The 25873-nt window shown below is 45.1% G+C and overlaps 3 protein-coding genes across 13 annotated transcripts; 1 reads left to right on the forward strand and 2 right to left on the reverse strand.

Moving 5' to 3' along the window:
- Window positions 1–1137: 1137 nt before the first annotated feature.
- Chtop (chromatin target of PRMT1) lies at window positions 1138–13432 on the reverse strand. Of its 11 annotated transcripts, none has more exons than XM_039102689.2 (7): window positions 12353–13432; window positions 10763–10844; window positions 9309–9462; window positions 8615–8698; window positions 6315–6498; window positions 5244–5381; window positions 1138–3281 (listed from the first exon to the last, which is right to left on the reverse strand). In XM_039102689.2, exons 2-7 carry the CDS (start codon window positions 10825–10827, stop codon window positions 3076–3078), a joined length of 831 nt encoding a protein of 276 aa, XP_038958617.1. In that variant the 5' UTR covers window positions 10828–10844; window positions 12353–13432; the 3' UTR covers window positions 1138–3075. The 11 variants fall into 11 exon arrangements, with proteins under 11 accessions (XP_038958617.1, XP_038958615.1, XP_038958616.1 ...); XM_039102687.2 differs by having other exon boundaries at window positions 6315–6501; XM_039102688.2 differs by having other exon boundaries at window positions 6315–6501; window positions 12270–13432.
- Window positions 13433–13792: 360 nt separating this feature from the next.
- S100a1 (S100 calcium binding protein A1) lies at window positions 13793–18636 on the reverse strand. The gene is made up of 3 exons (NM_001007636.3): window positions 18496–18636; window positions 16367–16520; window positions 13793–14098 (listed from the first exon to the last, which is right to left on the reverse strand). The coding sequence occupies exons 2-3, from the start codon at window positions 16505–16507 to the stop codon at window positions 13955–13957; spliced, it is 285 nt and encodes a 94-aa protein (NP_001007637.1). The 5' UTR covers window positions 16508–16520; window positions 18496–18636; the 3' UTR covers window positions 13793–13954.
- A 673-nt stretch (window positions 18637–19309) lies between these two features.
- S100a13 (S100 calcium binding protein A13) lies at window positions 19310–25804 on the forward strand. The gene is made up of 3 exons (NM_001191607.1): window positions 19310–19367; window positions 20208–20398; window positions 25570–25804. The coding sequence occupies exons 2-3, from the start codon at window positions 20246–20248 to the stop codon at window positions 25711–25713; spliced, it is 297 nt and encodes a 98-aa protein (NP_001178536.1). The 5' UTR covers window positions 19310–19367; window positions 20208–20245; the 3' UTR covers window positions 25714–25804.
- The last annotated feature ends 69 nt before the right edge of the window (window positions 25805–25873 follow it).

Raw genomic sequence — 25873 nt, forward strand, 5'->3', positions numbered from 1 at the left:
GTTGCCGTCAGCATAGATTCATCCCACAGCTGGCCTTGGCCTGCTTCATCCCTAGGTGTCAGTCGCCTTGGCCTGCTTGGCAAGACCCCATCCTTGTCTTGCCCTAGGCTTTGTGGCTAGCCAGGATCCCCGGCATGCTTGCTTGAGTCACTAGTCAGTGTGAAGAGCCCATCCAGGACTGGGAACCTCCAGCCCTATCCTTACACACTCTGCCATCTCTAGTGAGCAGAGAGAAGCCAGGTGGCAACAGGCTCACACTATTAGCTAACCAGACAAATAAATTGTGGAAACAAGATGGGCATGGTAGCATGTGCCTGTAATTCCAACATTCAGGAGGGGAAGGCAGAACCCTGAGTTTGAGGTCAGCTTAGGCTATTCAGTTTTAAAATACAAGGCAGCCGGGAGAACACTATACATCTGGATGCAGATTCCTAGTTACCAGAGCAGCATTGGGTCGGGGAGGAAGTAAGGTATCAGAGCTCAGAAAGCAGTCATCATGAAGATGATACTTGCACATGTGGTTATTTGGGGAAATGAAAATGGAGCACAAGCTGAAGTTGAAAGCTGGGGAGGGCGAGAGAGGTAGAGGCCAGATGCAGTCCTTTCCAGGTCCAGGCATTTAAGGACCCTTGCCTCCTTAGGCCTATCTTAATGCCACTCTGAATGCTGCTTGGTTGCTGGGAAAGCCGCATTAGTGTTAAAAGTCCAAGACACCTCAGGGTATAATGTGACTGGGTAGCTAGGGCTTTGTCCCTGTAGTCCTATCTCCCGCAAGGACTGTGGCAAGGACTGTGGAAATCCCCTCGTGTGCTTCTCAAACAACCTGAATGGGGGAGGGGAGCTGCTTCAGCAGTTAAGTGTGGCTATTACCCATATGCAACTCCAGGTTTGGGGGATTTGGTGACTTTCTTTTGACCCGAGGGCACAGGCATACATGGTGACAAACACATGCAGACAAAACATGTATAAAAACCTCTCCCTCAGGGTTGGGGATTTAGCTCAGTGGTAGAGCGCTTGCCTAGGAAGCGCAAGGCCCTGGGTTCGGTCCCCAGCTCCGGGTGGGGGTGGTGGTGGTGGTGGTGGTGGTGGGGACACAAAAAAAACCTCTCCCTCACACACAAACTCCACTTAACATAATTTCTCTGTCTATGTGGTAACCACAGTATTTATTGCCTTTGCTTGAAACTTCTTTGACATATAACCCAGGCTAGCCTCAAACTTATATGCAATCTCCACAGTGGTATCACAATTTTTTTTGCCCTTGTCCTAACTCTTCCCACCTATCTTTAAACTTTCCTGAGCTTCAGCTCTAGCTGGTCAAATCTTTCCTCTGTTCTCCCAATGCACTTCTGTGACACCATGAGTGAGACCTTGGATGGAAGGCAAGTCCTCAGAAGATAGGAGTCAGGTTTGCTCTCTGGTCCACCTGAGGCATCACCAGGAAAGAGGAAAGCAATGGTGGACAACAAGACCTTAGGAGACTCTGAGGACTGCACACAGCAGGTAGACCTGAAGCTGAAGGGCCTATGGTTGGTAGGGGAATTGAACTTTTTCACAAAGTAGGAATGACAGTCAGTAGAAAGGGGGTCTAGAGTCATCACTTCCCTTTGCTGAGATCTACCCTTAAGCACCCGCTTCCTATACCACAGAGTCCATCTTCCCTGGGTCCCAGAGATTCCCCATCTCAAACAAGTAAGGATTCAAATTCAGGTGATCTTCAATTATTTCCTTCCTGGCTCTTAAATGCACAGCACAGTTAAGAGGGTTGTGATCTTTTCCCCTAAACAGCCATAGTACAGTCCACTAGTACTTTCTAGGCAGGTGTACACTTCCTAAGAGTTTCGTCAAAGGAGAGTCCAAGTTTTACTTTCTACCACAAAGCAACATTTCCCCTACCCCTAGAATATTTCTTTTTTCCAAGACAGGGCTGGTGTAGCCCTGGTTATCCTGTAACTAACTCTGAGACCAAGCTGGCCTTGGAACCCACAGATAACCACCTGCCTATGCTTACCAAGTGGTAGGATTAAAGGTTTGTTATCATCCCAGGAATTTTAACACACCACAAAAATGGCTATATAACATTTTAAGGACCCCCCCAAAATAAACAGAAAGCCTGGGTTAAATGAGAGAACAATTTGTTATAATGAACCAGAAATACAAGATTCCACTGAAACTGAATAGCTGACAAAATATGGTTGAACTTAAACCTTCAAGAGGGCCCAATAAAGCCAGTGAAGTGGATCAGACCCAGGCTGCTTCTGGACAAACACAGGGAACTGCATTTCAGCATGAACAGCACAGGAGCCTTCCCAGCAGTCAGTTTGGAACCAGTTTCCAACCCTTGTCTCATCTGCCACTAAGCCACACCAAAGGCTGCTTCTTCTATAGAGAGGTGCAGAAGCCTCTTGGGTATGACAGAAAGCTAAAAGGAGAGCTTAAAAACCTTTTCTTAGGGTGGAAATTCCAATTTAGCTTGTTAGTTACCATCTATGTGGTTTCAATGTAGGCGGCACCAACTTTGACCAGAACAAAGTTGCCACCCTATGTAACCCATTCTGTGGCCCAGTAGCAATACCAACGTTTCCAATTTACTACCTTCACTATCAACACAGCACACACACCTTTAGTTCCAGCTATTAACAAGAAGCTTTTAAAGAAAGATGTAGAACTCTATCCCAAAGACCACCCAATAGTGAGAATACTGGCTCCTCCTGGGATCATACAAATCAACAGAGGAAATATTTAAAAATGTCAAGAGTATATGACAGGCAGAGGTTGGAAAATTGTTCTACTCACAAGGCCAACGCATTCCTGTTCAAATAGAAGTCTGGGTGACTGAATAAACAACAAAACAAACTCAACCAAATTAAAGGAAAATAGGGTTTCATATAACACAGTATCAAAAAGTAGACGGAAGGGACTAAATGCACCAATTGGTGGCAGGTAAGTCCACAGCCTATTGTGACATGTCCTTCCAGCATCGATCACGTTTCTTCTCATGTTTTCTCAAGGTTGTTGTATAGATGTGGTGACTTTAACAAGAGTCTAACAGGTGGGCAGGCAGGCAGGCAGGCTTCAATCATTGGTTTCAGGATCTGTCTGTGCCATGTAGGCATCCAATTCAGCATCCAGGTGTCCTTTAGTTTTCGACATGTATGCATCCAATTGGTTGTCCAGCTGCTCCTTGGTCAATACAGGGCGAGTGAGGGCACCTCTCCCTCGGCCACGACCTCGGCCTCTGCCTCCAAAGCCCCCTCTTCCCCGACCTATCATACCCCGACCTGGCCAAACAAGACAAAGAGAGAGAAGAAAAAGACAATTACACATTAGTTTGATGGGTCCTAGAAAAAGTGCCCCTTTATAGTTGTGGGGCCTAGCTGAAACAAGGTCAAAGACAGGGCAAAGAGGAGAAATCTGAAAAAACAAGAAACACACTGGGTAGAAAGCAGCACATGGAAAGCACACACAGTGAGTCCTCTTAAATATTCATCTCTAAATGCTACTGTAAGAAAAAAGTCCTGCCCTCTCTCGATTTGAGACAGGCAGGGTCCTGCCATGCAGACCAGGTAGCCTTAGACTTGCACTCCTGGGCTGGAGGATAGCTCAGTTGGTAGGGTGCTTGTCTAGTATGAACAAAGCCGTGGATTCAATCCTCAGCACCACAAATGTATACCTGCAATCTTAGTATCTGGGAGGCAAAAGCAGAAAGGATCGGAAGTTCAAGGCCAGCCAGGGCTACAGGAGACCCAGTCCCAAAAAACAAAACAAGAGCCTCCCAGTTGCTGGGATTACAGGTATGTAGTATTAGCTGAAAAATATTAAAAAACATTAACCTCCCCTAAGACAAAGAATATCTAAAGTTTGGAACTTACTGTAAATTCATAATTAAAACACGTTACATATAGTTAGGAGGCAGTAAAAGGGCACCAAAAAAAAAAAAAAAAAAAAAAAAATCAAGGGTATTCCTATTACGGTTTAACTGAGACCTTTCTGGATTGTTACACATTTGCTTTATAAGTTTATTAAGTCTAATGAAGTGATTCCATGTATCCAAAGACTGAAAAAACTTAGCTACTTCTCTGACTACTGGTCACCTTAAGACAACTACTGTCTGAGAAGTAATTATTTAGTTTTTCCAAGTCTTTCTCAGAAACTGTCAATACAATCTGGCAACATTCTATCTTATCCTGAAACCCATACAAACTTGTACTTCATTCAATAAGCAGAATGACATATAATGGCAGAGAAGGAATTTGATACATTGTTATCAAATATGATTTCCTAAGTTACTCTTCAGCACTGTGGATTATGCAGACCTGCCCCACATTTTAGAAAGAACCAAAGCAAATATCCACAGGGTTTACTAAAGTAAGATGCTTCGTGCTATCAACGTGTGTAGGGAGTTTCTTACTCAGTTTTAAGCCAGAAAGCTCCCATGAGATTTGGTACTAACACCATCATCATTAATCTCTTTTCTAATCTGGTCCATGAGGTCACAGGACAAGATTCAAGTCATTAAAGGTAAGATTACTAACAGTCAGCTGACTAACTGGTTGTAACACATCTTACTTTCAACCTTGATCAGGAAAATTGTCTTTGGTTCCTCAGATACAAATCCTATGTTAAATTTACTTGATTTTAAAGCCAACAACAGGTGCCAGGTCTCATCCCACCACCTAATTGTGCTGCTAGACTAAATCTAGTCTCATGCATGCTAAGCATGTGCTGCACCACTGAGCTACATCCTCTGCTTCCGACCATTCTCCTTTATCTTCGCCTCACTTTCATATAACCCTCTTATTTTTGTTTCTACGATGTGAGATTGAACCCAGGGCCTCACAAATGCCAGGAGAGAGTTCTATACTGCACTTCATTTCCATTCCACTTCTCTTATCTAAGTTAAACTGGCTTTTGGGCTATGGGATGGGTGTGTAATGGTGATGGTGGCGGCAGATACAGAAAAAGGGAAAATCCCAAACTGATCACTTTATCATTTGAATACAACAATTTAAATTTCTAAGAGCTTGGAGAAGAATGCGTAAAATGTGGTTCTAATACACCTGCTAATCCCAACAGATTTTTGCATTATCACTGTGTGAATTTAGAAAATAAGCCAGTTTCAAAAAACAAACAAGACAAACAAACAAGCCTGCCTCTGACTTGAAGCTGTGCAGAAAGGTGGCTCTGAGTTTTGAAGGGAGGAAAATAAGGGAGCTATTCTCTGAAGTTGGTAGCTGACTAACCTCTACCACCGATTCCGCCACGACCCATAGCTCCACGCCCTAGGCCCCCTCTCCCAGGACCTCCACGACCTCGAACACCACCTCTTCTTAAGCCCATTCGGGGAGCTACGGCTCGTCCACCTCGGAGCAGGTTTTGACCTTGGAGAGGAGGCATACAATGTATATGCAGGTAAATCCAAGAGAGACAAAGTAGATTGTAACCACAGGAAGTTGGTGAGGGTTAAATAAGAAGAATTAGTTAATTTTTAGTCTGGGTGGGATAAACTGCAGTGTGTGCGAACAGGTTAAACAACTCTTTATTCAATTTAGTACTTCTGACCACAAGCTATCTTTGGAAAAAGCTGGGACTTAAGTTCATACGTTTAGTAAATTAACAACCAGATGCCGAACATTATGGTAGATATGGTAAAATGCTATGATTCTTGCTTTCAATACATTTTTAAAGGGGGCAAGAATTTTATAAAGAGAACAGTGTCCAAAGGGTATGATACAGATAGGTAGGCACTATGGATCAAACTGTCCCCTCTTTTTCCTGTCAGGTTAATAGTTTTTCACTTCAAGAAGACAGATGGTTAGTCATGACACAGGCCAAAAGACTCAAATTTTCTCTCTTGGTATTGAGGATATTCAACCCAGGGCCTCGCACATGCTAACCACACATTTCTTAGACTTCTTTCTTTTTTTTTTTTTTTTTTTGAGCTGAGGACTGAACCCAGGGCCTTGAGCTTGCTAGGCAAGAGCTCTACCACTGAGCTAAATCCTCAACCCCGACTTATTTCTAAAACTTGAATATACTTTCATTCAAGCAGCAGCAGGTGTTTTAAATGGAATGGAGATGACATGAATTACCTGTTGTTATGTAGGTCATAGCCTCTCACCATTGTACATTATTAGAAAAGGAATGATATTGGTAAAACACATGCAGCAGTACTAAAAATATGATTTCAAAGTTATTAATTATATAATACAAATTCAGGATTAAAAATGCTAAACACATGTATTGATAAGCAGCCCAAGAGAAAGGGGAAGAGGGCAGAGTCCAACCATTACTAGCTACACAGACACACTGACCTCGGAGCGACATCCCACCCCTAAGCAGGGTTCTGGTGGCACGTCCCCCACGTAGTCCTCCTCGGGGCAAGCCTCTCTGGATTATGGGAAGGCTTCTTCCTCCAATTGCTCCCCTGGCCAGAGCACCTATGGGTCGGCCTAACCGTGCCTGGATATTACTCTTACCCAGGCGCTGCTTTAAGCTCTTCTGGAAGAAAAGGTGTTAGAGGATTGAGATCAACAAAGCAATTCCGTGGAATTTGTCAATTTAAAGTACAGGACAAAAGAGGCAAGTCAGACACTTGGGGTGGAAGGTATAAACCTGTTGTGGGGAATGAAAGACTTCCTCAGACTATGGATAAAAGCAGAATCCTGACCCAGAATAAAGGCTCTAAGAAGCTTTAATATGGTCTACAACAGCAGAGCCAGCACAGTTAACCCTACTAATTTGGATGCTCAAAATAACACAGCAGTGGCTGCAAACTTACTGCTTGTAAGCCACAGGTTAACAATGATGTGACTTCATCCATCTCTGCCTATGGACTACACTGTTGCAAAGGCTTACTCACACACCATAGGAAGTGCATCACATTCTGGGTAAACTTAAATTACAAGTTCACTTGGATTCTTGAGACTTAAAGGACAAGATTGACTTCTCAGTTAAAGAGGCCAGCGTGCTGCAGTTTTCCTTTGAGTATCTATCTCCAGACAGTCCTTTTTTAACCTTAATGCAAATAAACACAAAAAAGTCAACATTCCTTTCCTTACATTTCTTTAAAAATCTGTAAATTCCACATCTCCCCTTGCCAACAGTTCCCTTAAGCCAGTACAATAGTCTTAAACATACAATACAATTGTATCCCCATAGAAAGCCAGCCAAATTCATGTTAAAATTAAACTGTTAACCACAAAGGGTCACCACACAAAGAACAAGGACATACTAAATATATCGATTTTCAATAGTTTCTCCAGAAGACCCTGAAGATCATATCTCAGAGAATTAGATCTCTTTTTTCAAAGGAAAAGGAGATGACAATACAGCCGCGAATACAAACAACCAAGGCCCTAATAATTCTGTTCTTCCATAAAGTCAGTAAATATTAATGAAAAGTGTGTTCTTGTACACAATCAATTCCATCACATCCTAATGTCATACATAAAAGTCTGCATATATACTTTCCTCAACTTAAGAGCTCTGAAAAAGATGTGGCATTATCAATTTTCTAGCACAAAACTTTAAACTGCTTTCAACCTGAGGAGAAAGGATCTTAACATTAGATATATGATATAGGAAGGTACAACCAAACCTAAAGGCCTGTTTTGTTATCCCCCGCAATTAGAACAATAATTGTTATTATTTATTTATTTTTTGTGGTGCTGGGCATGAAACTCACGCCCATGGTAGGTAAATACTTTACCACTGAACTGTACCTCCAGACCTCAGCACAGAATTATGAAGTCAGACTGCATTCTCTGTTCAATTACTGACTGTACTCATTTTCCTGAGTCCTTTGCTTTAGGGAAGAACTGTAGAGTGTAGCGTTCATCTTCATCCTTAGTTGCTACCCATTCTGGACACTTATACATACTGATAGTACTACTCAGTTTTTCCTCTAGAGCTGTGTTATATAACAAAGTAGCCACTGATTATATAGCTACTTAAATTAAAACAAACTAGTTTTGATTCTAGCATGGTGGCACCCACCTTTAATCCCAGTACCCTGGAGACAACAGCAGCCATATTTCTGAGTTTGAGGACACTGGTCTGCATAGAGTTCCAGGCCAACTGTAGCTACACAGCAAAAGTCTCCAAACCACACTAAACAATAGAAAAGCTAAACAAAATTTGTGTTGGCCTTGCATACTGCCCCTATTTGCTGAGATCACAACTGATGCCTGTAGTCTGGCCTTAACATAAGGGAAAACAAAACAAAATCCAAAACAAAACTAAGCCTCTCAATTGCACTAGTCACACTAGAAGCCCTTTTGACAGGACAAATGACTACTGAAAAAATTGAGCACCCCACCGAAACAGATGCCGATGGATGCCACTGATTTAGAGGTTAGCCTGTTGAAAGGACCTCTGGTACAGTGTATTAGACGCTTTATCATTATTTACTCTTGGAAAATGTGGGTCTATGTTTTGTTGTTCTCCTGTATCAGGGGGAAAAAAAACGTAACCATTTCAAGGCTAAAAGGGAGACAAAGCAGAAAGCCTTGCTTATTTTCTGTCAGTGAGCCCAATGGTTCAGAGTAGGGGTGGGTGTTATAAGTGCCGACTCTATGCACAGCCATGCAGTGCTACCAGTTAAAATCCTTACAGTTGCATGGCATCGCCCTCTGGACGCCCAGCCGCAGCTTGGACATATCCTTCCACAGCCACTGTCCGGACTTGGATATAAAGTCTACGAATAATAAAGAGCAGGTTTTATTTCAGGCCTAAATAGGATTGCCTCTTATTTTGGAAATGTGAAAGAGAACTGATGCTTGATTTACCCTATGCTAATGAACCTAGGTGCTGTTTTTAGTACTGAAAACCTCAGACTAAGGCCAATCAGAAGCTTATTCAGAAGAATAAGAGTAAACTAGTTTGTGAATCATTTGTACAGACAGCAAAGCTAACCACAACAAAACTTTTCTTGTGTTTTGGTTAAATGCTGAGTACTGAGCCTGGGGCACTATGCTTGCTCAGCAAGTACTCTACCATTGAACAATATTCCTAGACCAAACAAAAGAGATAAAAAGATGACAACTAATAAATAAATAAAATTACTCTACGAGCAAGGGCCAGAAAATAATCAATTAATCCTCATCAATAACGCAGGGTACAGAGGTGTCAAACTCCCTAAAAGAGAAAGTTAAAGTTATTTAGTTGATACCTGTTCAAACTGGAATTCTTTGAACATTTGCTCGTGTAAGTTTCAGCTTTTGCCCTGAGCCATCTTGTAATCATGTGTTACACCCTGACAGCCTTGGCGGACTGCCTGATGCAGATGGCAGGACTCATTCTCTCACCTGCTTAAGTTTTAATGCTGCCTGGACAGAGGGTCTATTCTCCATCTGCTGGGCCAGTCTTCTGTTTCTGGCACTGGCTAGCTGCTGCTGCTGCTGCATCGAAGCCCAAATATTCACTGGCATCGGCTGTTTGTTCTTCAGCATATTAGTAAAGCTTCAAGGTCGAACAAAATGGGTGTTTAAATAAAAGCTTTATTATAAAACACTTATTGGCATTTTCATGGCTTGCTAGACCAGGAGCTCCAGATCCCACGAACTTTAAAGTGGTACATTTGGATCAAGGCTGATGTGGGTTAAAGACTCCTCTGTTTCCACAAACTTGCAAGAACCAGAAACTCAGAAATGCAGCCAAGTGCAGCACAATTAAAAGCGATAACAAGGGCTCAGGTAACATCTCTTAGAGAAGTGGAAAGTATGAAATACACGCATTAAGCAAATATGACAAGAAACAGAGATGCAGTTACAAAGACAAACAGAAATGCCTACACCTTTGGAGACTGAAAGTTCATTCGAAGGACAAACAGGACAAAGGATCAGAGCACCTTCAAAGTCCACTGAAATAACAGAGACACGTGAATTATGGAATGTCATTATATTCTAACATGTTACTCAGTAACACACAAATACAGGTAATTAATATAACACATCTTAAAAGATGAGTAGAGAAACACATGCTTTAGAAGCAAACACAGGCATTAAATGCCTTGGCTGTTCTAGCAACAACATAATAAAATGGTGAAAGACACCAAATAAAATTCTCAGAAACAAAAACTGTCTTTAACTACTTTAACTTTTCTTAAATCTCAAATAACCATTCTTTCTGACTCAGGACTTCTCTGAGAAGGTTAAATTAGTTAAGTCACTTACGAGCCTAAAAGGGCATTCTAACATTCCTGTAATGAATAAGTTTAATGGAAGTAAACACACAGCTGTTGAAAGATTTCAAAACACAACAAACTAAAAAGCAGAATGGGAAGAAAGTGAAATGGAGCAAAGCAAGTGCCTCTTACAAGGCCCAAGAATGACATTCAGGGGCCTTTGGACATAGTTTTGGCTTGCTACCTGCCTCTTACAGGCCAGACACAACACTGCTGGCCTTGGACTAGATAGCAAGCCGAATGCAGCCAGGATATACCATACCATCGTGCTGCACCACCCCTGTATCAATGTTAGGAAAAAAAGAAAAATCGAAGGGAAGGTGTGAGGAGTCTTTTAAAAAAAAATATATCCCACCAGGTCAATATGTCAGATAGCTTAATATAAAAATCTACTGATAAGGGGTTTTGAAACAACTGCCCAATTTGTTTGTACCACATTAGATGCAATCAATTAAGAACAGAAGTCTGTAGCCTTCTGTCATTTAGCTTACAACTGGCTTTTTTGTATTGGACCCCAGGGCCAATTTAAGTAATGTTTTCTTAGGAAGGAGCTGAAGTTGCTGTTGGCTGCCTCACCGCTCATTTAGAGACATCTTGGTGGTGCTTTTTAGCACAACTTTCGGCGCTGACTGTGCAGCCATCTTCAAATCCCGAGAATCTACAAAGGACAATATGCATAATGAGTCAATCAAAATAATGAAGTTTGCATTTTCACAAGAATCGAGGCATAAACCCATGAGAGGCCTATACTACTAACTGCTGAAGATGGTGTCATGAGAACTTAAGTTTGCCATGTGGTGGTGGTGCCCACTTTTAGCCCCAGCACTCCTGAGGCAGTGGTAGGTGGCTCTCTGTGAATTCGAGGCTAGCCAGGTCTACAGAGCAAGTTTAAGGACACAAGCCAAGCTACAGAGAAACCCCATGGGGTGGGGGCTTAAGTTTAGATGACAGTTATTTCCATTTATCAAATTTCAGAGCCCCAGGATGGAGAACATCTGCCAAAGTCAACAAAATGGCAGAATCAGATGTAGCCAAAGCCTAGGAGTTTGGCTTTCAATCTGGAATAGTTCTTAGCCTGGGCTGAATATGATTTAGCTGAGGAATGTTTAAAAAAAAAAAAAAACAAACTAAATTTTTGATGTCTGGATCCAGACAATTAAACTACAATCTGGCCATGACGATGGGGTACAGCAACTGGGGCTAGGGGTGCTACCTACCCAGGTACATCTTACATGTCTACAGAAAGTTGAGGGCCACAAATCTAGAGAAATGGAGGAGCTGGGAATACAGCTCAGCAATAGAGTGCTTGTCTAGCACTGATGAAGCCTTAAGTTCAATTCCCAGCAGCAACAGAGGAGTGGTGTAACAGGCTGAGGACATCAAGGGTTACACTGTCACATTATGAGGCTCCGACTCTCACACACTCAAAAGAAATGCCAAGTTTCAAAACTGATTCTCAACTCCAAATGCAAGTGGAGCTCTAGAAAGACATGGCAGGGGAATGACAGAAAAGGTTTTCTCAATGGGTATTCAATCTGAGAGCTCTGTCAAGAGCAACTCCACAAAATTTAACTGTAGGGGCACATACTGGGAAGGGCTGAGGCAAGAGGGTCACAAGCTAAAGGCGAGCCTAAGTGACTTCTGAGACCCTGTTTCAAACTAAAATTATTATTATTTTTAAAGCTGGGGATATTAACTCTGGGCGCTAGACTAGCCAGAGCATAATTTTGGATTCAATTTCGGTGCCGAAAAAAAACGAACACCCAGAGCCGCCGCTAATTCCTGTATTCCTCATTTAACCTCCACCTCAAAGCCTCTCAAAAGACTTTGGTCAGGCGCTTATTTCCGTTGTTATTCCCATCAAACGCTATTCTGGGGCGAGGCTTGGGCTCTGATGGAGGGCGCTTATCTACATAAGCAAGAGACTAGATTTGGGGCCAAAACCAAACCACCACCACCAACCACCACCACCACACAAGCCAACCAAAACCAGCACCAACAATCCTGCTGGCCCGCTTGCTGGCCGCGGTTCCGGCTTAGCCTCCGCCTCCCGGCTCCGCCCCCTCCCCCGGCCTTTGCTCACCTCAGCCCCATCCGCACCTGCCGTCCGCGCCATGTCCCGCGCCCCCTCGGCGCTCCACCTCTGCTTTCACCACAGAAACTCACCGAAGGAGATGGACGCCAGCGCTCCTCCCGGGGTTGCCACCACGGCTGCGGCGGGCGGGCCGGAGGCCGGCCGAACCCGAGCTGACGGCGGACCGCTCGGGTTAACTAGCTGGGCGGTTGGGTTAGATGCTTAAACGGTAGGTTGCGAGGCTCCCTTGTTGTGGGTTGAGTATTTAGCCGACTGATCCTCCCGCTCGTCAAGCCAGCCTTTTCCTGCCTTTCGTCTGTGCCACCACAGCCGGCGCCGCCAACTCCCGCTTGGTGTCCAAAACAAAATGGCCGCCAGGCCCACCAGTGCAGCGTGACCGGCTAAAATGGCGCCGACGGGCTTGCGTCATTGCGCGCGCAACTAGGGGCGTGGAAAAATGGGCCCTTTGGCTTGCGCAGGAGTCGCAGGCGTATCCCTACGGACTTTGGCAAAGATCCCTTAAGTTACGTGTAGTGCTCCGCCCTTGGGGGCGTGGTCAGTGGTCACAATCGCTAGGTATCTTGACTACCTGCAGGACAAGTTTATGCCCTACTTTGTTTGGGGTTTTGGTTTGCAGAGAGCAGCTTAGATTGGAAGCAGTGTTTATATTCTTTTATTTCCCAAGTTAAAGACCAAAAGTAAAATCTTATTAGGACCTTAGAACCTCGCTGATTTGCTCTGGCCCTCTTCTCATCCCTATTTGTATTGTTTTTTTCTTTTTGAGGCAGGATTTCTCTGTGTAGACCAAACTAGCTTCAAACTCACAAAGATTCATCTTCCCTCCTCACTTTCCCCCTCCCCCCTCACTGTACTGGGATTGAAGATCCACATTGGATTCTGCATCCTTTTATAGGGACTGCTGCTAGAAGATGTGGCTAGTTTTAGGGTGGGTCTTTTCACCTCACATAATACAGTAAAGCAAATCTGTATCCCCACTAATGAACCCCTAATTATTACATAATGTCTAGCATTGATGGTACATCAATAAACAATGAAGCTTGGGAAAAAATTCTTCAGGTTTTTTTTGTTTGCTTGTTTGAGACAGGGTCTCTCTAATGTAGTTCTGGCTGTCCTGGAATTCTCTATACAGACCTGACTGGCCTTGAACTCACAGAAATCCTCTTGCCTTTGCCTCCCAGGTGTTGAGATTAAGTAACCATGGTATCTAATGGTAGAAACCATTTCTAGCTTTCTCCAGGTTTCTTGATGGCTTGTTTCTGTTTTTAGAGACAAGATTTGGGTATGTAGTATGGGCTGGCTTGGAACTCAAAATCTTTCTGCCTCATCCTTCCAAGAGCTGGCATTATTACCAATTATTGATACAAGTCCTTAAAGAGCCAGTAACACTTGGATTTCAGCTAAAATTTTTGGGTCCCTACAATTCTGGGTTTTGAGTGTTCCTTAAGTAAGATCTAGTGTAAACTTTCCAAGATAAGGTGTTGAGAGTGAGTCAGACCCAGAGGACACAGACATTGACAGTTCGTGAGAGAGAAGCTTTATTAAAACTAGTGGCAGATCTGGACTGCTACTGTTGCGCCTTTGGTGCATGTTGAGCCTGGGCAAGGATGGGTACATAGGGAGATACAGGTGGGATGAGGAGCAAAGAGGGAGGGCGCTGCCTACTGAGACTGTGCTCAACTGTTCTCCCAGAAGAAGTTGTTACAAGCCACTGTGAGAGCAGCCACCAGCACAACAAACTCCTGGAAGTCCACTTCCCCATCTCCATTCTCATCCAGTTCCTTCATGATCTTGTCCACAGCATCTGCATCCTTCTGGACCTGTAGAAGGAGATGGAAATGCATACTGCTAAGTTAGAGCCACCACAGTGGTTGAGGAGGAGGTGGAGATGAGCAAGCCAGAGAAAAGAACTAAGCAGTATTAATAGTTGCATCAATTGTCATCCATGATTGTCTACAATGTGACAAGTGCTAAGCTAAGCTGAGAGCCTTATGGACTTCATTTTCATTTAATTAAAAACTCACACATAAAATCATTTTAGGGTATAGTGATGCCTTTACTCCTAGTACTCAGTGGGGGAGAGAAACAGGTAGATCTATGTGAATTCAAGGCCAGCCTGGTCTACATAGCAAGTTCCATACCAACTGGAGCTACATAGTGAAACCCTGTTTCAAAAAACACCATTTTTTTTTTTTTTTTGCCATGTGACCCAGGCTGGCCTTGAACCTAAGCTCTTTCTAGGTCTGCCTTGTGAATGTTAGGATTACAGGTGTGTGCACCAAACCTGTCTTTTTAAAAAAAAATTTTTTTAACACTAATTCAAATAATGTGGGAGCCATTCCCACTACTTTATAAAGACAAAACACATTGATAATTGGGTATATATAATAGTTTTACAGTAGCAGAACTTAGCAGGCCACAGCTTAAGTTGTGTCTGTAGGTTTGTATGTGGTCTCTGACAGCATCTGTCTCCTACTTCTTTGCATCTTTTAGGCAAACGAAGCTATTGGGCATACGTTCTATCCTTCCTCCCTTGCTTCTTTTCACGAGGGCACCTCACCTCCTACAGATCTTAGTTTACCTCCTCTTCCAGTGGAGACCCATGGCCCAAGTGTTACCTCCATAGAGAAGCCATGTGACTTCAGGGCTCTAATCACAATTCTTTGGCTACCTCTTTCTGCTAAGGTTCATGGTTTTACTCTTTTTTTTTTTTTTTTTTTGGAGATGGATGTGTGTGGGTTTCTCTGTCCTGGAACTCACTTTGTAGACTAGACTACTCTTGAACTCAAGAGATCTGTGGGCCTCTGCCTCCAGAGTGCTGGGATTAAAGGTGACCACTGAACCACCACCACTGCCGCCAGCTTCCAGTCCTACTTTTTTTTTGGTTCTTTTTTTCCGGAGCCGGGGACTGAACCCAGGGCCTTGCGCTTCCTAGGCAAGTGCTCTACCACTGAGCTAAATCCCCAACCCCCCAGTCCTACTTTTTAAAACAGTTCTCATGGATGTGGTGGTTTACACCTTTAATACATCATTTTGGAGGCAGAGGCAGGTTGATCTTTGTGAATTTGAGGCTAGCCTGCTCTACATAGTTAGATCTAGACCAGACTAGTAAGACATTATCTCAAAAAAAAAAGTTCACTGTGAGTAGTAGATGCCTTTAATTCTAGCACTTGGGAGGAAGAGACGGGAATCTCTGTGAGTTCAAGGCTAATCTGGTCTACATAGTGAGTTTCAGGATAGCCAGGCCATGTCTCAAAAAATTGTTTGTATTTATTTGCATACACACACATACACACACACACACACACACACACACACACACACACACATATATATGAGTGGACATACACATACTAAGGTTCTTTTGTGGAGGGCAGCTTGTGGGAGTTAGTTCTGTCTTGACTATGTGGATCTAACTCAGGTTCTTATGCTTGGTGGCAAGCTGAACCATCTCAAAAGTCCACTTTTGAGTCAGTTTCACTCACTATTTAGTCCAGGATGGTCTCAAACACATGATCATCCTCTTGCCCCAGTCTCCCAAGTGTTGGGATTATAAGTGGGAGCTACCATGCTTAGTTTTGTGGCTTATTTATTTTAATTTTACAACTTTTTTTTTTTGAGACAGGTTCTCACTACATAGTCCAGGCTGGCTCAAAATTCTAGAGAACTGATTGGCTCTGCCTCTTGAATGCTGGGATTAGGCATGCATCATCACACTGGGTCGACTTCCTTCCTTCCTTCATTTCTTCTTTTTCTTTCTTGTGTCAAGGGCTCACATAGACCAGGCTGTCTTTGAACTACTGATCCCTCCTGCCTCTACTTCTGAGTGCTAGGATTGAAGGTATATGCTACTCTGCTCGGCCCTTCATGACCCCATTCTGTGCTGTGGATAGCATTATTGACGAATTTGCAGAGCCTAGTATTGAAGGGGCATTTTAACTTTTCCAGGGAGGAGCTAAGGGAGCCTGGAACACCTAGCTAAGACTGGAAGAAGAGGATGGTTGGAAGAGGTGAGCTAGGGGTGAGGCAAGGATAGGGCAGGGGCACCCACCCCCTTCCTCCACCCTGTATCTCAATCCTCTGCTTACATCCAGGAAGCTGGAGAGTTCAGTTTGTAGCAGGTCTTTCAGCTCCTTCTTGCTCAGCTTATATTTGTCCCCTTCCTTGCCCGAGTGGGCATGGAACACATTGATGAGGGTCTCCATGGCGGTCTCCAGCTCAGAGCCCATTTCAGCAGCACACCTATGTGTTCCCACAATGATGGAAGTGAATTATTGTAAACTAGATTCAGAAAATCTGGGATCTGGCCCTGATCTCACAGCTCAAACAGCTACAAGATGAGCCCCAATGTACTTTATCTTTCCTTCAGATTTTGCAATGTAGGAGTAACCCTAGCACACCTAGATCCGGTGCAGTGTTTTGGGTCCCTCCATCATTTCCCAGTCAGAGGGAGTCAGGCATGAGCATGGAGATGAAGCAATAGGAACTGGACTGTCTTTGGAAGCCTGTGGAAGATATCTGCAGTGGCTGGCTCCAGGCTGGGGAGCAGGAGGGGAGGCATGGGTAGACACCGGACCAGGCAGGCTTTAAGCTCTATTTTTACCTTCCAGGCCTGTCACAGCTAAGCTTTGCTGTTGATATTAAGTGGGCTGAGATCTCCTCTGCTTACCCAGGAAGAAGTCTAATACCTTTGGTGAGCTGATGGAGGGGTGACAGTCAGGGGGTGAGACCCAAGAGTTGTTGGGGAGAGGTGTCTTACTGTTCCCAAGCTTTCTGTCAGCCAGTGTGGCTCTTCCTCTCTTTAGACCCTGAGGATTAAGTCCAGGTCCTTTTGGCTTTATCGCCATCTTTTTGTGCTTGGGATTTATTTTTTGATAACAGCCTATGCTGTCCTGGAACTATCTCAAGCAGACCCTCAACATATGGGCAGTCCTGTCTGTCTCCTTGTGCTGAGACGCTGGTCCAAACGAGCCATTATGCCTGGCTCCCCCTCTCCCCACAAGTATGTCATTTTGGCTTCTTTTCGGGGGAACATGACTGCCTGGTCTAGTCCTTTTCTCTGCAAAGTCGCTGCTTTCCATCAGGTAGGTAGAAGGAAGGGAGAGGAAATGTCTCCCTGATGCTGTCCATTCCTGCCTTGGGCAAGCTCTGGTTTGGTAGCTACAGTGGGAGCAGGATAGGGCTGGTTTGTGTTGGATAAAGGGCTGAATGTATGAGGTCATTTGAGCTCAAGGGCTGGGTGAAAGTGGAAGAATGGAGAGGTCTTTCAAGAAGAGACTACTGGCTAGGGGGCCTCAGTCCTTTGGCCCGGGAGGGTCATGCCTTCCATAGCCTCAGGGGCAGCTCAGGTGTCTCAGCTCAGGTGTCCTCATCTTTCCTCACCACTGAGTATACTGGACAATGGGTCCTGATTAGATGACATCCCAGCTCTTCAATGGAGCCCTTGTGACTGTCACCTGAACTCCAGTCACAAGAAGCAGTTGTTACAGAGACAGTGGGAGAGAGAATTCAAGCGGGGCTGATCAAAGGGATAAGAGAGTGCTCAAGGGAGGAATTTGGATGGCTCAGTTACCATTCTCATCTGTGGGGGGGCATCTGGAGGTTGCCTGGAACCCTCTAGCAGCTTGGAGGGTTTATGTAGGGGAGGACCTACAGTTGGAGCAGTGGGAAACAAAGAGAAAAAATGAGGAGAGAGAGAAGTGGGGGTCAAGGGGTCAAAGAAGGGATAGAGAGGAAGTCTTGTGAAGGCACACTGCCACAGACCCCCTTCTTTATGATATCACATGGCGTATGCTCCACGACTCAGAGCCTAGTTCTTGAGAAGGCAGAGGGTGAGGATGGAGATGGGGCAGGGACAGCCTTTCTTATTCTTACCTTAAAGGAACAGGGCTGCCTTCCCTCCCTGCCCACACCTATAGAATGGCATCCCTGGCAGGAGACACAGGATTCTGTGTAGGAAGGCCTGGTAGCCCTGAAGTTGGGTGGCATCTTCATTCACCACAGGCTCCCAGCTCTCTGACCTTCACTCACCAACTCTCACTATTTTCCAAACTTCATCTCCCCTAGTTCCCGAGCTGCTCTTTCCCTGGACTGATTCCTCCCAGACCCCGGTGACACCACAGTATCCTTTTCCAGAACTCTTGGGTGTCTTCTGAAGTTTCTTTTCCTCCAGGTTGGCTCAGCCAGAGACTTATCCTAAGCAGGGTAGGATACTCACGGTTGGCCTCGGCCTGACGTCGGAGCAGGTTCTTGACAGAAGGGCGCGCTGCAAATGTTGCCCCGGAGCAGTGTGGGGAGACCTGTCTTTACTGCCGACCCTCCTCCCGACGGCTCCACCCCTTCACAAACGACACCCGAAGGGCTAGGGCCAGGAGTGGACAGAGGCGCCCTCTGTCTCCCAGGAGGGAATGGATGTCTGCTGTTTCTTTCCACTCTTGCTTGCACCACCTCCCCGAATCTTGCGTGAAGGAGGTGAAAGAGAAGGAGGTCGTGGGAAGGGTGCTGTGGTGCTGGGTGCTGCGGTACCGGCTGAGCAGGGAAAGGGAAGGATTCTGCCCAGGAGTGCTTAGCCTGTGCGTCTCCAAGAGGGGCTTCTGTCTTAGAACTCAGTGGAGAATTTCAATAGGGGTCCCACTACGGGGCTTTAGTTTGGGGCTCTCCAAGTGCCTTTGGACCTCGAGTTTCTCAGAAGGGGCTTCCCAGTGCTGATTTCCCCAAGTACATTTGGTTTTGTTTTGTTTTTAATTTTTTCAAGCAGCAGCAGCAGCAGCAGCAGCAGCAGCAGCAGCAGCAGCAGCAGCAGCAGCAGCAGTCCCTTCTAACACAGACTCCCGAGTAGCACTCATAATTGGGAGAGATAAGGGACCCTATGATCCCTCCTCAGTCTCAAAAACCATATTTTGAGTGTCCCAGTCGCGAGGCGCTGTGGTGGGGTGGCTAGTGACAGCAGGGGCGGTCTCCTCTCTCGAATCAGCGGAGGCGGAAACTTGACACTTTGGACTTGGGAGTGGCTTTCTCCTTTCCCTGGTGCTTAAAAACTTCAGCCTCAGGGCTCCAGATCGGTTAGCTGCATCCCATCTTCTTGCCCCGGTGAGTTACTCTTTCTGACTCTGCAGAGAGCCTGGAGACCTTCTTTTCTTTATCAGCTCCCGGGTCCCTCCTTCCAAGCGGGCTCAGGCAGAGATTAGTCAGGAAGTGACTTTAGGAAAGCAAGCAACGGTCCTTGCAGGATTATGTGGGACATAAATGACGGACGGACATAAATGAGGGGGATGAGTAGGCATGTTTCTTCCGTTCCTGGACCCCCGTGGGCCCTGGTGTCCAGGCCAAACACTTTGTGGGTTGCGGACTTGAGTTTGGAGAGCTCCTTTCTAGACCTTGTCAACCATGGACAGTAGCGGGGAAGGTCGATGGGTTCTTGTGCTGAGCACACTCCGACCCCCTTAGCCAGAGGTAGGGAGGGTATGGGGCAGAGAAGATGGCCCGATTGAGCCAGCCCTGACTTCAATTGTGCCTTTGCCAGCCCTAGACTTCTCTACCAGGAACAGTAACCAGTATGTGGGGAGGGTGGAGATTCCTGTCTCAATATAAATCAAAGTTGGAGACAGATAACCTCTTGACCCTAAGACAGAGAGTGAGAAGGGGCCTTTAGAATAGAGCCCCTACAGGGGATGTTGGCACATTCAGAGGACTCCGAAGAAAGACTCCCACAGGTAGAGTGGTTACCACATGGAGAGACCACTACAGAGGCATCCCTAAGACAGACACTCTAAAAGGATGCTCAGACAAAAGTGATTTCCGATGTGAAGCTAACCTGCAAAACTGTTGCCTGTTCTGGACCCTTTCGTCTTTCCGGCACTGGCCCTTTCAGGCAGCCACGGCACCCATTCTTGGATCCTTGACTCTCCTGGTCTGTTTCTTTTCTGTCAGGTCAGTCTGTGTGGATATCGACTCCTGCTTCGGCACTAATGGCAGCAGAGCCCCCGACTGAACTGGAGTCAGCCATTGAAACGGTAGTCACTACCTTCTTCACCTTTGCAGGGCGGGAAGGACGGAAAGGTAGCCTGAGCACCAACGAATTTAAGGAACTTGTCACTCAGCAGTTACCTCATTTGCTCAAGGTTGGTAGAGGTCTCTGGGTCTAAGATTTTCTATGTATGCCAGATGATGACACTGAACAGGTAATGGGACAGAGAACAGTGTGAGTGACTGAATGTTTAGGTGGTTCTGTGAGGCAGATGCCTCAGGTAGGGGTGTGTGTGTGTGTGTGTGTGTGTGTGTGTGTGTGTGTGTGTGGTGTGTGTGTGTGTGTGTGTGTGTGTGCGCGCGCGCGCGCTCGCTCGTGCAAACATGCTGTGTTGATGCAATTGGGAATGGTCTGTTGTTAGGCTCTGTGCTTCTGCTGAACAATGCTGTTAAGTCCTACCTATGTCTCTCTGGTCTCATTTTCTCAACATATTACTGGACCCAGACATGGATTCTTGGAGATTTACAGACAGTAAAAAACTAAAAGGAGGCTTAATAAAAATAAAACTACAAGCCAGGCATGATGGTGCATCCTAGTACGCCTGTAATCCCAGCACTCAGGAAGTCGAAGCAGAAGGATCAGGATTTGAAGCCAGTTTAGGGAGACCTTTCCTCAACAAACAATACACAAAATTATAGTGAGCAACACTCTGAGTATACTCAGGCCTGTGAGGAACGGGTGTGACTACTTTCTACCCCTCTCTAATCCCTCAGTAAAGGGATCATTCCACAGAAGTGTGTGCGGGAGGATTTAACTTATTGACTCAGTCTGCATGCTCTTCTAGTCTGCTAGCAGTGTATTTTACAATCCTTCATGAAAATGCACAGGCATGTAAGAGTGTAGACTATGGTGGGCGTGGTGGCACACACCTTTGGTCCTGGCACCTGGCAGGCAGAGGCAGGCAGATCTGAATTTGAGGTCTGCCTGGTCTATAAATCATGTTCTGGGACAGCCAGGGCTACATGGAGAAACCCTGTCTTGACAAACAACAAAAGAGTGTGTGAATATGGTTTTTGAGATAGTCTCATGTAGCTAAGGGTAGCGTCAAACTGCTGATTCTCCCTCCTGCCTCTACTTAAGAAGGTTGAGGTTACAGGCATGTGACCCTGTCCAACATGAATATGGATTATCTTTTTTAAAAAAATAGGGGTTGGAGAGATGGCTCAGTGTTAAGAGCACTGACTGGCCTTCTAGAGGTCCTGAGTTCAAATCCCTGCAACCACAAGGTGGCTCACAACCATCTGTAGCAGGATCCTATGCCCTGTTCTGACAGCTACAGTGTACTTACATATAATAAAAAATAGTATATTACATTTTTAAAGATTTATTTATTTATTTTATGTATGTGAATACACTGTTGCTGTCTTCAGACACACCAGAAGAGGGCATCAGATCCCATTACAGATGATAGTGATGTGGTTGCTGGGCACTGAACTCAGAACCTCTGGAAGAGTGCTCTTAACTGTTGAGCCGTCTCTCCAGCCTCAGAATGCTTGTATCTCTTAAGAGCTGTCATTCTCTTGATTCTGCAATAGGCTCACACACTCAAGCTTAGCATAATCTTCTTGGTGTTCTGAGGAAATAGGTTTAGTTTGCCCATTGTAGCCTGCCGTAGGGCACGCAGAGTCCTTGCTCTTCTTGTACTGTGTGTCTTGAGGGGCTCATGCTCACCACACTTCTTGTAGAAAGTCAGGCAGGTCTTAGAAAGTCCAAGACGTTCCTGCTGGGAGTGCCATCTAGCACAGAAAGCTTTTGCTTGGTTATCTATTTTTAATATTTATTATTTTCATTTGATGTGGTGGGTATTTCGCTTGTATGCGTGTTGGCACACTATGTGTGGGGCTGGAAGAAGGCATCAGGTCCCCTAGAACTAGAGTTATAGATTGTTGTTAGTAGCCATGTGGGTGCTGGGATTTGAACCCAGGTTCTCCAGAAGAGCAGCTAGCTGTCTTAACCACTGAGCCATCTCTCCAGCCCTTGTTTACTTTTTAAGACAGAGCCTCTCTGTTTGTCCCAGGCTGGCTTTGAACTTGAGATCCTCCTGCATTTTCTTCCCAGGTGCTAGGATTACAGGCGGACAATGCCTCACCAATATCTTTTCTTTTTCATTTCCTTCCTTCTTTCCTTCCTTCCTTCCTTCCTTCCTTCCTTCCTTCCTTCCTCCTACCTTCCTCCCTCCCTTCCTCCCTCTCTCCTTTCCTCTTTCTTTCTTTCTTTCTTTCTTTCTTTCTTTCTTTCTTTCTTTCTTTCTTTCTTTCTTCCTTCCTCTTTCTTTCTTTCTTTCTTTCTTTCTTTCTTTCTTTCTTTCTTTCTTTCTTTCTTCCTTTCTCTCTCTCTTTCTCTCTCTCTTTCTTTCTTTCTTTCTTTCTTTCTTTCTTTCTTTCTTTCTTTCTTTCTTTCTTCCTTTCTTTCCTTCTTTCTGAAACAGGGCCTCTTTGTGTAGCCCTAGCTGTCCTGGAATTTAATGAACCATATCACATCTCCCCAGCCCTTTTAAAAATACTGAGCCCCTCACCCTGTTATTACTGTGTATTCTCGTTAGTCTTGACCTCACTCTAAAACAGGCTGAGCTCCTACTCACAGCAATCTTCCTTCCTCAGCCTCCTAAGTGCTGGCATTACAAGAGCACCACAACCCATTTGTATTTACTTAAATTCTTATTTCTTCTGAATTTTACTGGCAAGTTTGATATGTTTACTTTTCAAGAAGAACCCCCACCCTTTTTATTTATTTGCTTATTTGATTTTCAGATCTTTTAAGACAGAGCCATCATTATATAGCTTTAGCTGATCTAGAACTCACTATGCCAAGCTGGCCTTGAACTTACAGTGGTCCTTATGTCCTGGACTCCCACCTGACTGGGATTTTCAGGCATTTGACACTACCCCTGACTCATAGCATTTTATTATGTTAAAAAATCCAGTAAATATTTAACTTAGGGTCACATCAGTCACGCTTAAGAGGAAGCTGCCATCTTTACCCTATGGAGTCTCTCCAAGGTGTGCACTTTAAGTGAACTGTGTCAGAACTGGGCTGAAGTCCCGGACACCTGGCTGCTCTCTGCCAGAGAGTTGCTTGGTATGAATACCCACCCGTAGCTGGCGTTAGGAGTGTTTTGTGTTGAAGCTGGGCTTGGTGGTGCACACATGCAATCCCAGCACGTGAGAGGTGAAGGCAGGAGGATCAGGACCTCAAGGTCCTTCTCAGCTATCCAGAGGGCTTAAGGCCAGCTTAGACCACGTGAGACCCCGCCTCAGGAAACAACCAAACCAGAGTGATCTGTGGTGACACCAGGTATGGAAGCACATGACTGTAATTCCACATCATTGCAAAAGCAGCTTTCAAAGGGAATAAGAAATAGTTTATTCAGAGCCAATTATGAGTAACCATGGCTAGAACTAGGAATGGGGTTGCCTGGAATGACACATTAGAAAGTGGAAGTAGTAGGGTTGGGGATTTGGCTCAGAGGTAGAGCGCTTGCCTAGGAAGCGCAAGGCCCTGGGTTCGGTCCCCAGCTCCGAAAAAAAGAATCAAAAAAAAAAAAACAAAACATTTGAAATAGCCCAGGCAGGCCTTGAACGCTGGATTCTCAGCCTTGGATGGCTGAGATTACTGTCATGCACAACCAGGCTGGCTCATTTCTAATAGTTTTTTTTTTTTTTTTTTTTTTGAGGGGGCAGGGTGCAGGCAGGGAGGAAAGACACAGAACAGTAGATGGGAATTGAATCGCTGATTTAGAAAACCTGGGTTTGAGCTGGAACGATGGCTTAATGGTTAAGAGCACTGACTGCCCTTCCAGAGGACCAGGATTTAATTCCATTGCTCCATGATGGCTCACCTTTGTCTATGCTCCAGTTGAGGGGATCCACATCCTCTTTTGGCCTCAACAGGCACAGGCACGCACATGGTGCAAAATACCCTCATATATAAAATAAAAAATAAAATAAAATGAAAGAGAGAGAGAGAGAGAGAGAGAGAGAGAGAGAGAGCGAGCGAGCGAGCGCGAGCGAGCGAGCAGTGTACTGGATTCAAATACAGGTTCCGGCTGTTCATTTGTGCTTGGCACCAGTATCTGATTTTTCTGAGGTTTAAGTTTCTCATTTGTTAGGCAGACTTGTCACACCTTTCTTGTTCAATTAGTGATGTATTTATTTAACCCGTACTTATTGAAGACTACTCTGTCTTTTCCTGTTTTGATGAACAAACTTCAGCTGTGTACTTGACACTGAATGTACGGTGTCGAACAACATAGACAAGGTCCTTGTGCTACCATGGAGGCTGTCATCCTAGTAGAGCATGAGGATCAAATGAAATAAATAAATAATATAGGATCACCACGCCTGGAATCAAGGACCTAAGACTGCTTGCCTCTCTCCCCCTTGGCTGCACTCTTTCCTTCAGCTGGTAGTGGAAGTGTTGTCCAATGACTGAGCTTATGCTGCTGCTATAAAACCACACTAGGAATTTGCTTCCTGTCATCTAGAGATCTGTTTGGCAGATCTTTGCCTTTCTCCAAATGTTGACTCAAAGGTTGAGCATGGGGGCTGGAGAGATGGCTCAGTGAGTATGCACACTGCCCTTGCAAAGGACCCAGGTTCAATTCCCAGCACCCATGTGGCAGCTTACAACCATCCGTAATTCCTGTTCAGATATTCTCTTCTGACCTCTGTGAGCACCAGGCATGTGTATGGTATACGTACATTCCACGTGTTGGCAAAGCGCCCATATGTATAAAATCAAATGAATAAACCTAAAAACCAAAACACCCCCTTACACCCCCAAATATCTCCCAGCACTGAGAATCAAGCTCCATTTGAGGCATCCTTCAATCTGACATCCACCAGTTGTTCAACAGTGGCATTTATGTTGTAATTGTTTATCTGGCAACAAATCCTTTCATCATGAAGGCCGGCTTACAGAACCTATTGGTTTCATAGCCATGACACTCTTTGTCAAGAGGACCCTAGAAAGCCAGATAACCTGGTATTTTTGCGATTCCCCTGACCTAATGGGTGGTGACTACATTGAGAAGACATTAGAGTGACGCGAATGGCCAGCAGGGGCAGTAGTGGAGGAGGAAGGTAGTTTACAATCAGCCAGAGTGTCTGCTCATGTCCCTTGGATATAGGACTTCCAGGCAGTGCAGTCCTGGAACCTTATCCTTCAGACCAGGATTAGCCGTTGGCGCTGTCTGAGGGAAGGCACCTGTACTTCCCTTTCTCCCTGCCCCGAGAGCCCTAACCTTTCCCTTTTACATCTTCTTAGGATGTGGGTTCTCTAGACGAAAAGATGAAGAGCTTGGACGTGAATCAGGATTCGGAGCTGAAGTTCAATGAGTACTGGAGACTGATTGGGGAACTGGCAAAGGAAATCAGGAAGGAGAAGGTCCTGGCGATTCGCAAGAAGTAAAGTCTGCTGTCGGGATGGGGGCCAGCAGGGCCTGCTGGGCAGGGCCAGGCAGCACTCCATTCCCCCAATAAAGCTTCCTTCCTGAAACAGAGATGCTTATTTTTATGTACCACTCTGATTTCTTTTCTTGAGACTGGGAGATGGGAATGTTCCATTTTTA

Source organism: Rattus norvegicus, chromosome 2 (assembly GCF_036323735.1).
Source record: "Rattus norvegicus strain BN/NHsdMcwi chromosome 2, GRCr8, whole genome shotgun sequence".
In the NCBI taxonomy this organism is placed as follows: Eukaryota; Metazoa; Chordata; class Mammalia; order Rodentia; family Muridae; genus Rattus; species Rattus norvegicus.

Bases quoted from the DNA above. Each gene is read 5' to 3' on its own strand.
- S100a1 (NM_001007636.3), bottom strand. From the start codon at position 16,507: ATGGGCTCTGAGCTGGAGACCGCCATGGAGACCCTCATCAATGTGTTC. The intron at 14,099-16,366 runs GTAAGCAGAGGA...CTCCTTCTACAG, and splicing joins AACTCTCCAGCTTCCTGGAT to GTCCAGAAGGATGCAGATGC.
- Chtop (XM_039102687.2), bottom strand. From the start codon at position 10,827: ATGGCTGCACAGTCAGCGCCGAAAGTTGTGCTAAAAAGCACCACCAAG. The intron at 8,699-9,308 runs GTGAGAGAATGA...TATTATTCGTAG, and splicing joins CAGCATTAAAACTTAAGCAG to ACTTTATATCCAAGTCCGGA. The intron at 5,382-6,314 runs GTCAGTGTGTCT...CTCCTCTCCAAG, and splicing joins GGGTGGGATGTCGCTCCGAG to GTCAAAACCTGCTCCGAGGT.
- S100a13 (NM_001191607.1), top strand. From the start codon at position 20,246: ATGGCAGCAGAGCCCCCGACTGAACTGGAGTCAGCCATTGAAACGGTA. The intron at 20,399-25,569 runs GTTGGTAGAGGT...ACATCTTCTTAG, and splicing joins AGTTACCTCATTTGCTCAAG to GATGTGGGTTCTCTAGACGA.